The 12312-nt window shown below is 42.5% G+C and overlaps 1 protein-coding gene across 28 annotated transcripts in view; it reads right to left on the bottom strand.

Annotated features, from left to right (window-relative positions):
• NPHP4 (nephrocystin 4) overlaps positions 1 to 12312 on the bottom strand; it is a 148661-nt gene that overhangs the window by 69586 nt on the left and 66763 nt on the right. For 27 of the 28 annotated variants that reach the window (XR_004523247.2, XR_004523242.2, XR_004523243.2 and 24 more), the window contains one exon: positions 5861 to 5999. The exons of the other annotated variant lie outside the window; for it this stretch is intronic. Coding sequence is in view for 24 of the 27 variants with exons in the window: in XM_073796961.1 (XP_073653062.1) it covers positions 5861 to 5999 (139 nt within the window). In the remaining 3 variants the exon portion in view is untranslated. The remainder of the gene's footprint in view (positions 1 to 5860; positions 6000 to 12312) is intronic. 28 annotated transcript variants of the gene reach the window in all.

The following is a 12312-nucleotide window of genomic DNA, read 5'->3' as shown; positions in this document are numbered from 1 at the left end:
ATTCACAAACAAAACGCAATTGATTTCAAAGCCACTTACATGCTGCCGTGCTGTCTGTTTCCTTTCAGAACCTGCCTTCTTCACTCAGCACACTGTTGTGAAGGTTCAGTCATAACGATATGCAGAGCCCTGTCTTGGCATTTTCACTGCTATACAGCACCCACGGTCCAAATAAATCAGCTCCTTCAGCCATCCCCCGACTGGGGCGCAGGCAGGTCGTTCCCACGCTTCATCCACTAAACACAGGCCCCGCGTCATATGAACTAGCTCCTCTCTGCAGTGGGCGTCTAGAAATGGCATTTCCCAGCTGTAGGGTATTAACTACATACTACAAAATTGCTCTTCAAAGTGGTCGTACATCCTGCATTCCTCCCTGTGTGGTGGGAATTCCTCGCTTCCCAACTCCTCCTCAACCTACATGCTATTAGCCGGCCAGGTTTTTCCAACACGAGGGGCATGAAGTGATTTCTCATTTTAACTTGCATTTCTCTGACTGCTAGTGAAACTGAGCACTTTTGCGTACATCGATTGGTTGTTCTGGTTTCTCCTCTGTGAATTCTCTCCTCACATCCCTTTGCCCATTTTTCTGTCCTGTTATAGACCATTCCTCATTGATTTGGAACAGCTCTTTCTATCATCTTTCTTCTTCCTGATCTTCTGATTCTAAAATTTCTACAGTTCTGTTTTGTAATCCATCCAGAATTTGTGTACACAACATGAAATTGGGATCTGATTTTCCATTTTCCACCTGGACAGCCAGTCCAGCGCTGTTAACTGACTGGTCCGCCCTTACTCTTGTGGCAGACAGAATAATGCTGCCCACCGCCCCACCAAGTGCCCACATCCTAATCCCAGCAACCTGTAAATACGCTGAGCTAACGCCACCAAGGGAACCAAGGTGGCAGATGGAATCGAGGCTGCTATCAGCTGGCCTGGAGACACGGAGACTGTCCTGGATGGTGGAGGGGACCCAGTGTAACCACAACAGTCCTTATGAGTGAAAGAGAGGCAGGAGTGATTAATCAGGGTCAAAGAGAGACGTGGAAATGCTATTCTGAATCTGCCTCTGAAGATGGAGGACGGGGCCAAAGGTGCCGCTGGGCCCTGGGAGCCGGCAAAGGCAATGAGGCAGATCCTCTCCCACGGCCTCTGCAAGGGCGCAGCCCAGAGACCTCGACTTCAGTCTGTGAGACCTTTGGACTGCTGATCTCCAGAACCGGATGAGACTAACTTCATGCTATTTTAAGCAACTAAGCTGATGATAATTCGTTATAACAACAGTAGGAAAGTAATATGCTCCTTATCTGTAATTTGTCATACATCACGCTTTTTATTTTGTATTGTTACCTGTTGATCTATGTCTGTACCAACATCATACTGTGCTAGTTACTATAATTTTGCCGTTAAGCTTGCAAGTCAAGAAAGGGGAAGCCTCTCTTCTTCAAAACTGCCTTGGCTATTCTTGAATATGTAATTTTTTTTTTTTTTCTTTTTTGCGGTACACAGGCCTCTCACTGTTGTGGCCTCTCCCATTGCGGAGCACAGGCTCCGGACGCGCAGGCTCAGTGGCCATGGCCCACGGGCCCAGCCGCTCTGCGGCACGTGGGATCTTCCGGACTGGGGCACGAACCCATGTCCCCTGCATCGGCAGGCAGACTCTCAACCACTGCGCGACCAGGGAAGGCCTGTAATTTTTTAATTTAACAAAGAGAATATATCTTAAAAGAAAATAAGTACACAGTACACAAGGGAGACGCCTTCTAGGCTCAGGGCACGAGCCAAGACTGAAAGTCATGAAACGCCGACATGTTTAGTGAATCACACGTAGCGCAAAGCAGCCAGGAAAACTTTCAAAACCACTGGACGATCAGCCCTGGGGTGGATGATTTCAGTAGCCTAGAAACCACTAACAGCAGGCAAAGCCTTCTACTTCTGACCAGATTTTCCCTCCCATCTGAAACAAAAATTTTTTAACAGAATATATAAAACAAGTCTTTAAGACACTGGAATTTAGGCAGGAAAGGATCCTGAGGAACTGGAAACAAAAGAAGTAAACCTTCCAACTGTCCTCACATCACAGTGTTGAGTGATTCTTCAGACTGCAGTGCAGGGAGGGGAACCCAGACAGTGCACAGTGGGACCCTGATCTGAAGACCAAGCTGAGAGCCCAAGGAGACCAAGGAAGCTGGAGTTTGCAGGGCTGAACACAGACAGGAGGGGTGCACAGAGAAGGAGCTCCAGCCACTTAGAGGGTCCCTCCAGGATTTAGTAGATCACTGATGAGGAAACTACCCAAGGATGGGCAAAGAACCACCCGAAAAATTAGAAGGACCAGTACACAGGGTTCACCCGAGGCCAGAAAGCAGCTGTCCTCACAGACTGGTAAACCTCATAATTCAGGGATGTCAGGCAGAGTAGCAAAAGGGGTCTTGTCACCTAGTGAGGAACAATTAGCCCTAAACTAAATGCTGATCTGGTCCCATCTAACAAATCTTAAGGGCAAGACCCAAAATGACCAAACTGTTTGCAAAGCTCAAGAGTATTTATCAACTACAAAAATATTCAGTCCCCAAAAGGAGAAAACTCACAATACCTGGAATCCAGTACAAAAAATTATGAATATAAAGAAGCAGGAAAATACAACCCAAATTAGGACAAAAATCAATCAATCAAAACTAATCCAGACCAAGATATTAGAACTGGCAAACAAAGATATCAAAGGAGGGACAAACTTTGTAACATTATCTCCAGATTTCGGTAACTTGAAACTAAACCAAGCTAAAATGAGAATTCACTCACTATCTGGGTCACTATCTGGGTCATTTCAAATAGGGAAAAATACTGGAACATTAACTGCTGGGCAGGTCTAAGAGGTCTGCCTACCTCTGCCTCCTCTGGAGAGGAGGACTAAAGCATGAGCTTGTCAGGGGCTGTACAGGTATTTCCCATGTTCAAGAGGCAACAGGAAACACTGAACATGGAGGACAGAAAAAGACCCCGAGAGAACTTCTGGAGACGCAAACTACAGTATCTGTGATGAAAACGACACTGGATGGGATTCATGGCAGATCAGGCACTGCAGAAGAAAAGATGAGTGAACCTGAAGGTGCAGCAACGGGAACGATCTAGGACGGGACACAGACAGAACAGACCACAAATAGAAGTGAGGCTCGCTGCCTGATACACGCGTAACTGGGGGCCCCAAGGGAGAAGAGAGAGGAGGACAGAAGAAGGAATGATCAAAATTGTTCCAACTGTGCTTTAAAAGACCCAGAGACCCAAGAAGTTCCGTGAACCCCAAGCAAAAAATCAGTTAAAGGACAATTCTGGGAAACAGCGGCAGACTAGGCTTTCAATCTCCTCTAAGGCCCTCATGAGAACAGACACGGCAGCTGGGAGAGCAAACCCAAAGTCCACAGCCACACTGACAGTAGGTCAGGCCGGAGAAGCCAACAGGGTCATCCCGTTCTGGATGACCATTAGATTAGACTAGATGCTGTTTCCAGCGCCATAACTACATCAAAATTCAACACCGGAAATTTCCTTTCCAGGAAAGGTAATTATATTCTTCCCTTAACGATAGCTGTATGGGTTTCTTCTCTAAGAAAATGATCTATTCAGACATTTCTAAGGACCAGGGTAAACTGTATTTATTACTTTAAACTGGGTTTATTACATTTCACTACTGTCCTTTTGAGTCACTTAATCAAAAACCAGAGTAATCATATTTCTATCTAATCACAAGATATACATATTTTTATAATCTAGGATACTATCTTTCTTTCATACTTACATTTCTTAGAGGTTGGTACTTGTTTTATTTTTAGAATGTAACTATGAACATATGTCAAAGAAGGGAAGATAGTAGATTTAAAGAAGGGAACAGGTTAGAAATAAGTTTGACTCTGTTTAATATTTTTAACTATATATTCTATGCTTTCCATGCATTCAACTTTATCAAATAAAATTGGAAATTTATTCTAAACTGACTCTGATGGAAAACACATGCCTACCACCCACCACTGCAAGGGATTCTAGCAGATACTCTGGCAATTCCTCAAGTATAAGTGGTGCTGTACATTCCAGTACCACTTACACAAGATGAGATTATTGAGGTACACACTGGGGTAAACAGCAACCCTGAGAACAGGCTGGTAAGCACAATATTCAAAACCGGAAAGAACAAAACAATTAAAACCATCAAATATACAGCCTTTCGGGGAAGAAGGAAAATACTTAATAATGTGCTTGGTCCCAAAGCACTCAACGATTAAGTTTTGGTACCTGAATATGTTTAAGTATCTCGGAAAATCCTGGAAGGTCACAAAGATGGAGGCCAGTACATCAAGCTCTAGGCCGGAGAAACAAGTGTGCTGCTTCCACCAACTCTAAGATTAAATTCAGCAAGACTGGGACTTCCCTGGTGGTCCATTGGTTAAGACTCCGTGTTCGCAATGCAGGGGGCCTGGGATCGATCCCCGGTCAGGGAACTAGATCCCACATGCATGCCGCAACTAAGAGTTCTCATGCCACAACTAAGGAGCCCAAGAGCCACAACTAAGGAGCCCGCCTGCCGCACCTAAGACCCAGTGCAATCAAATAAATATTTTAAAAATAAACCAGTGGGGGCTTCCCTGGTGGCGCAGTGGTTGAGAGTCCGCCTGCCAATGCAGGGGACACGGGTTCGAGCCCTGGTCTGGGAAGATCCCACATGCCGCGGAGCAACTGGCCCGTGAGCCATGGCCGCTGAGCCTGCGTGTCCAGAGCCTGTGCTCCGCAACAGGAGAGGCCACAACAGTGAGAGGCCCGCGTATCGCAAAAAAAAAATTAAATTAAAATAAAAATAAATAAATAAACCAGTAAATTCAACAAGACCAGTTTCCAAAAACTAGAATCTCAACTCATAAAAAACCACTCCCAAATGACAGACTCACTGGTGCCTTTGCACCAGCACCCAGGACCTGCTGCCCAAGAGACACTGCCCAGCCCTCCATGGACATCCAGCAGTGTCCATCAGAGGAAATCCATCTGGTTGGAGGATGGATGGACACTAAGCTCCCCTCTACAGCTTACACTTTTGTTCATTCCCTACCTTTCTGACTTTCTAAGAGCCTAACTGCCCATGATCTAGAACATTCTTTCAGCCAGCGAGATCCCTAGAAGCCGAGGGCCAAGGGCTCAATGCTCTTTGAACTCCCCTCCTAAACTCCTCCTCTTCCCGCCACAGGTGGGATTCCCCACCAGGACACTAGCTGCCTGTCCTTGGGAATAAACTAAGAGGCCCTGAACACAAGGTACCGGCCTCAGCAGAAGGTGTGGTGTAGCCAACGCAAAGCTGACAGCCGTGGTCACACGTGGGGACGCCACCACCCACAGGAAGGGCATCACTCTGCTGACAGCCCTCTATCCCTTTCTTAAAGCCACACCCTGAGGTCATGGCCTCCCCACTCTCAGACTGTGCTCCAAGGGAGTAGAAAGCACTTTTTAAAGACAGCAAACTCATGGCTACATTAACAGTACAAAATAAAGCTGGCAGTCCTTGGCTTTCAGCCAGCCTCTGATTCTTGAGCCCTGTATCTGCAGGGCACCCACATGATGTGTCCCTTTAAGGGTCACCAACAGACCTTCCCAGGCCCTCGGTCAGGGAGCTGCAAGCAACAGGGCTGACTTGTGGCTGAAGCACAAAGTGCTGGGCCACGCTTCATCACTGCCCAGTTCTACACCTCTGTATTCAGCAAAAACTCAACCAGCTGATTCAAAGTAAAGCCATCTGCAGTAAGTATCTGAGAAATGTTGCTGTACTGGGCACAGATGGAGCTGTGCCATGAGCTGGAAGACTCAGCTCTCTACACACACTTACTTGAAGGGGAGGTGGGTGGCTTCCTGGAAGGCCGCTGCTCTGCCTTGGGGCGAATGGCGTGCTCCACGGGCGTGTCCAGGTGTCCTTCAGGGCTCAGTGAGTACTGGAACTGGACTGTCCCCGACTCCACCTGCTTCACCTACAATCGACCACAAGACCGGTGACGGCCACGCTCCCTTCATCAGCACCCTTCGGTTAGAACAACTCAACCAGGAACAATTCTCCCGGCCCTAAGATGATCAATGAGAATCAGAACCCCAGGAGACCACCATCACAAGAACACCCTCACCCAAGCAGAAATCACAACACTGCTGCTCCAGTTTCGAATGCGTTTTTTAATTAACCTATGTTATGTTGACCATTTCCCTTTTGGTGTACAGTTCTTTGAGTTTTAACACATGTAACCACCACCACAGCCAGGGTACAGAACAGCCCCACCACCCAAAACATTCCCTCACTGCCTCGTTGTACACCGTCCCGCCAACACCCAACCCCGCAGTCTACCCCCCTCTTCTGTCATATAAATGGGATCACATGCTATACAACCTTTGAGACTGGCTTCTTTCACTCCCTGCGATACTGATGAGACTCTCCCAGGCCATAGTGTGTACCCACAGCCCATTCTTTTTTGTTGCCGAGGAGTTTTCTATTGTACGATGCACCCCAGTGTACTTATCCGTTCACCCATTTAGGACATTCGGGCTGTTTCTAGCTTGAGGGGTTATAAATAAAGCTGCTAGGAACACTGGTATACATATTTCTGTGTGACATAAGTTTTCATTCCCATAAGGTTCACTTCTCTACGAGTAGGATTGCTGGGTCATATGGTATGTGTATATTTAATTTTACAGGAAACTGCTAAACTGTGACTTGCTTCTGGACTCTATTCCATTCCATTCATCTATGTGTCAATGCCTTTACCAACAGCACTTTATCGTGATTACTGTAGCTTTAATGAAAGTCTTGAAATTGTGTACTATGAATCCTCCAACTTTATCGTTCTTTTCAAAATTGTTTTTACTCTAATTCCTTTGCTTTTCTGTATAAACTTTAGAATATATATATATTTTGTATATATATATACAAAAAAATCATGTAAGGATTTTGATTGAAATTGCATTAGACCTATAGGTCAATTGGGGGAGAATTTACATCTTTACTATGTTGAAACAGTCTTCCAATCCATAAAGATGTCTCTCCACTTATTTAAGTCTTCTTTGCCTCAGCCTTTGTAAATAATGCTGTTTTTTAGATTTTGCTTTCCAACTGTTGTTAATGTAAAGACACGTGATTGATTTTTCTATCTTGACCTCCTGTTGTATCCTGCAATCTCCCTAAACTTGTTTATTCTAGGAGCTTTTGGTAAATCCCTTGAGATTTTCCACACAGAAAATCATGTTGTCTGCAAATAAGATTTGTTCCTTCCTTTCCAGTCTGTATGGTTTTTAAATTTTGTTTTCTTGCTTTATTGCACTGGCTAGCACTTCCAGTACAATGTTGAATAGGATGTTGAATACTGTGTATGGGCATCCTTCACTTGCTCCTGATGTACGGGGAAAAGAATTCAATCTTTCACCATTAAGTGTGATGCTAACTAAAGGATTTTTGTAGATACTCTTATCAAGCGGAGGAAGTTCCTCTTTATTCCTGTTTGCTCAGTTTTTGTCATAAATGGACGTTGAATTTTGTCAAATGCTTCTTCTGCATCAATTGTTATGATCATACGTTTTTCCTTCTTTAGGCTGTGACTATGATGAATTACATATTTTTGACTTTCAAATAGAAAATAGCCTTGCATTTCTGAGATAACCCCCAACTTGGTCATGGTGTATTATTCTTTTTCCATATTGTTGGATCCAATTTGCTAATATTTTGTTGAGTATTTTGCATCCAAGTTCATGAGGCTTATGTATCCATAGTTTTCTTTTCTTGTACTGCCTTTTTCTGGTTTTGATATCAGAGTAATGCAGGCCTTGTTACACGAACTAGGAATTGCTCCTATCTATCCCACTTTCTGGAAGAGAATGTATAAAATCAGTGTTATTTTTCCTTAAAGGAAAAAATGTTTAGGACAATTTACAGTGAATAGGCCTGGATAGTTCTTTTTCAAAAGTTTTTTAACCATGAATTCATTTTCTATAAAGTTATAGGACTACTCAGATTATCTAGTTCATCTTGGGTAAGTTTTGATAGTTTGTTGTTTAAGGCAAACTGATCCATCTCATCTAAATTTTCAAGCTTATGGGCACAGAGTTGTTCATAGTATTCCCCTAATATCCTTTTTATACCTGTGTGGTCTGTAGTGGTATCCCTTCTTTCATTCCTATTATTAGTAATTTGTGTCCTCTCTTTTCTTTACTCTTTCAGTCTTGTTAAAGGTTTGTCAATTTTATTGAGCTTTTTAAAGAATCAGTTTTTTATTCACTGGCTTTCTCTAGTTTTTCCTCTACTGTTTTTCTGTTTTCAGTTTTATTAGTTTCTGCTCTTATCTTTGTTATTGACTTTCTTCTGCCTTGCTTTAGGTTTATTTTCTTCTTCTTTTTCTAGTTTCTAAAAGTGGAAGATTAGATTATTGATTTGAGACTTTTCTCTGTTGTTATATAAGCACTTAACGCTATAAATTTCCATGTAAGCACACTTTAGCTGCACCCTACGAAATCTGATATGTTGTATTTTCATTTTTGTTCAGTTCAAAATATCTTCTATATTTTCTTGAGGCTTCCTCTCTGACTTATGGATTATTTAGAAGTGTATGAATTTCCAAGTGTTTCTAATTTTTTATGTTATCTTTGTTATTGGTTTCTAGTTTAATTCCATTATGATCACAGAATATACCTTGTGTAATTTCAGTTCTTTTAAAATTAAAGCTTGTTTTATGATGCAGGATATGGTCTATCTTGGTGAATGTTCCATGTGCACTTGAAAAGAATGTGCATCCTGCTGTTGCTGGGTGGAGCGTTCCATAAAGGTCATTTAGATCCAGATGCTTAATGATATTGTTCAGTTCCATATGTTGGTGATTTTCTACCTACATGTTTACAGTTTACTCCAAGAGGAGTGTTGAAATATCCAACTACAACTGTTCATTTGCCCATTTCTGCGCTATTAGTTTTTTGCATTTTGAAGCTCTATGTTAGATGTGTACACTTTTAGTATTGTATGTCTTCTTGGTGAATTGACTCTTTTATCATATGTAATATCCCTCTTAATTTCTAGCAATTTCTTTTGCTCCAAAGTCTACTTTGTCTGGTATTAATTGAGCTACTCTAGTTATCCTTTGAATAGTGTTTGCACAGAATGGTTTCCCATCCTCTTACTTTTGACCTACTACATCGTTGTATTTGAACTGAGCTCCTGGTAAACAGCATACAGTTGGACCTTGAGTTTTTATGCCACCTGACAACTTCTGTCTTGAAGTTGGTGTGTTCAGACTATTTATATGTCATGTAATTATTGGTGTGTCTGGATTCAGAACTATCATTTTACTATGATTTGTTCCCTCTGTTTTTCATTCCTGTTTCCCCTTTCTTGCCTTATTTTGAATTATTCCATTTTATCTATCTATTGGGTTTCTCACTGTCTCTTTGTATCCTATTTTTAGTGACTGCTCTAGGGTTTACAATGTAAATATGTAACTTTTCACAATCTACTCAAAATCTATATTTTATTACCGCAAGTGGAATGTAGAAAGCTTATCACCCTACAGGTCTCTTTAGCTGCCCCCTTTGTATTATAGCTGTCTTACCTATTATACCTACGTACCTTAAGAATCCTATCAGACACTGCTATACTTTTTGCTTCAACCATCAAACATATTTTAAAGAACTCAAAAGGAGGAGAATACTATATTATAGTTATCATTTTTGATGCTCTTCCTTCATTCCTGATGTACCAAGTTTTCATCTGGTATCATTTCTCTTCTGTCTGAAGAAATTCCTTTAGTAATTCTCTTAGAGCTTGTCTCCTGCCAATGAATTCTCTTCGTTTTAGTTCATCTGAGAATGTCTTTAGCTCACCTTCGTTCCTGCAGGACCTTTGCTGGAATAGAATTCTGAGTTCCAGGGTCCTTCTGCTACTGCTTTTAAAATGTTGCTCCATCTCCTTCTGGCCCCCATGATTTCTGCTAAGGAACCCACAGATATTCAAATTAGTGTCTGTGTGTAAGTAATGCATCATTTTTCTATGGCTGTTTTCAAGACTTTGTCTCTATTTTTTAGCAGTTTGATTATGATGTGTCTGGTTGTGGATTTCTTTGCAATTATCTCTGGGTTCACTGAACCTCTTCAATCTGTAGGTTTAAGTCTTTTGCCAAATTAGAGGAGTTTTCAGCCACTGTGTCTTCAAATGTTTTTTCTGCACAGAACCCTTTCTCTTCTACTGGGACTCTGACGACACAGGTGTTAGCCTTTGTGGTCCTGCCCCACACGTCCCTGAGGCTTTGTCCACTGTCTTCCAATCACTTTTCTCTCTGTGGTTCAGACTGGATAAATTCTATTGATTTACCTTCAAGTTCACTGACTGTTTCTTCTGTCATCTCCATTCTGCTATTGAGTCCACCTAGCGAATACTTTACTTTGGCAATTTTATTTTTCAGTTCTAAAATTTCCATTTGCTTCTTCTTTATCTTCCATCTCTTTGCTGAGACTTTCTATCTTTCCCTTTGTTTCAAAAGTGTTCGCTCCGATTTACTGGAGCATTTTGATAATGCCTGCTTTAAAGGCTCTGTCTGATAATTCCAACATTTGCGTCACCTCGGTATTGCTGTCTGTTGAATGTCTCTCCCTTACGAGTGGAGATTTTCCTGGTTCTTTGTCAGTTAAGCTTAGCTTGTACCATGGACATTCTGAATGCCACATTATAAGATTCTGAGTCTCGTTTAAATCCTATGGAGAACACTGGTATTTTTGTTTAGTCAGAAATCCACCCAGCTGGGTTCAAGCCCCAGTTTCCAACCAGCCTCCTGCGGGTGGTGGTTTCAACACCAGTTCCATTTTCAAAGCCTGTGCAGTGATACTCAGGCCTCTCCTGCATGTGGTCCACCCAGTGGGCAACCCCACCCACAGTCCAGTTCTCAAAGTCTGCGATATGCTGTTTGGGGTCAGATTCAGGCACGTGAAGCTGGGGGTTAGCTCAGCATTTCTTAAACAACTTTATGGGGTACTTTCCAAGCTCCTCCCTCTCCAGATCCCCCTAGTTCTTTCCAGTTTCCTGGGGCTCCCCTTCCAATCCTCTGGCCAGACCCCACTGTGCTGCACACCTCTGGCAACAGTGCCTGAATGCAAGGCCAAGTAGTGGGGGGACAGAGTGGGGTTGTTCTTTAAGTGCAGGAGTGTATAAAAGAGCTAAAGGTCCCATCTATCATTACTGTAAGACAATATGCAATTTCTAAAATTGATATACTAAGAAATAACAGTAGAAGCATAATACTTAGAAAACATAGTAAATACCATATGTCACAGCTAAGAGTTGAAAGCGGCTGCCTCTGGAGACATTAATTTTCTTAAAGACAATTATTTGCTCAAGGAAAGAACACAGGAGTTGTTTAAGAAGGAAAACATAATCATAATACACTACTTACCTTCACAGTAAATAATCATAATAACATAAACCGCAAAATTTACTTAGTAAAAAATTATAGGATGTGTACAGCATGAATTTTTTTTCTTTAACATCTGCCACTCCTACTCAACTGTAAGCTCCATGGGATTAGAAGTATTTTTCCCGGAGCAGATACAGGTGTTCAATAAAAAGTCACTGAATGAACAAGTAAGATAAAGAGCTGATGGGCGCACAGGCAGAGACCAGGCTTACCTAGGCTTCACCCCTCTGACTGGGCAGATGCTGGCACTCTGCTACATGAGATGAGAAATACAGGAAGAAGCAGAGCAGCACTTTTAGAGAGCAGGAGAGTGGATCAAGTCTGTGACCAGTGGTAGTTTATTATTTTAGCTAATTATATCTGTTTAGAGTAGTGGTCCTCAACTGGGGGCGATTTTGCCCCCAGAAGAACACATTCAGCTATGTCTGCAGACAGTCAGGCTGTCATAACTGGGGGGATGCTACTGGCATCTAGTGGGAAGAGGCCAGGGATGCTGCTTGACACCTTCCAGTGCCCGGGACAGACCCACAGCAAAGAATTGCCTGGCCCCAAACGCTAATAGTACTGAGGGTGAGAAACCCTGATTAGAAGTGATATTCCTCATGAAAAATGATGGTATTTAATATACTTGTGTCCTTAAGACAGGCAAACCTTCACAACACTTATGCTCCAATATAGTTTACACACTTAAAAAGCGAAGGAACTGTAGTGGCATGAGAAGGCTAAAATTAAACAGAATAAGGATTTATTCACATACATACGTACACAGAGAGAGAGAATGAGAATGAGGAAACGGCAATGGCTTCAGGATTTCTAACGGCAATTTTATAATAAGGGCTCAAACCAGACCATG

This window comes from Tursiops truncatus, chromosome 1, assembly GCF_011762595.2.
Source record: "Tursiops truncatus isolate mTurTru1 chromosome 1, mTurTru1.mat.Y, whole genome shotgun sequence".
Classification (NCBI taxonomy): domain Eukaryota; kingdom Metazoa; phylum Chordata; class Mammalia; order Artiodactyla; family Delphinidae; genus Tursiops; species Tursiops truncatus.
The sequence above is the reverse complement of the archived record's forward strand: the minus strand, read 5'-3'. Positions and strand labels throughout refer to the sequence as shown.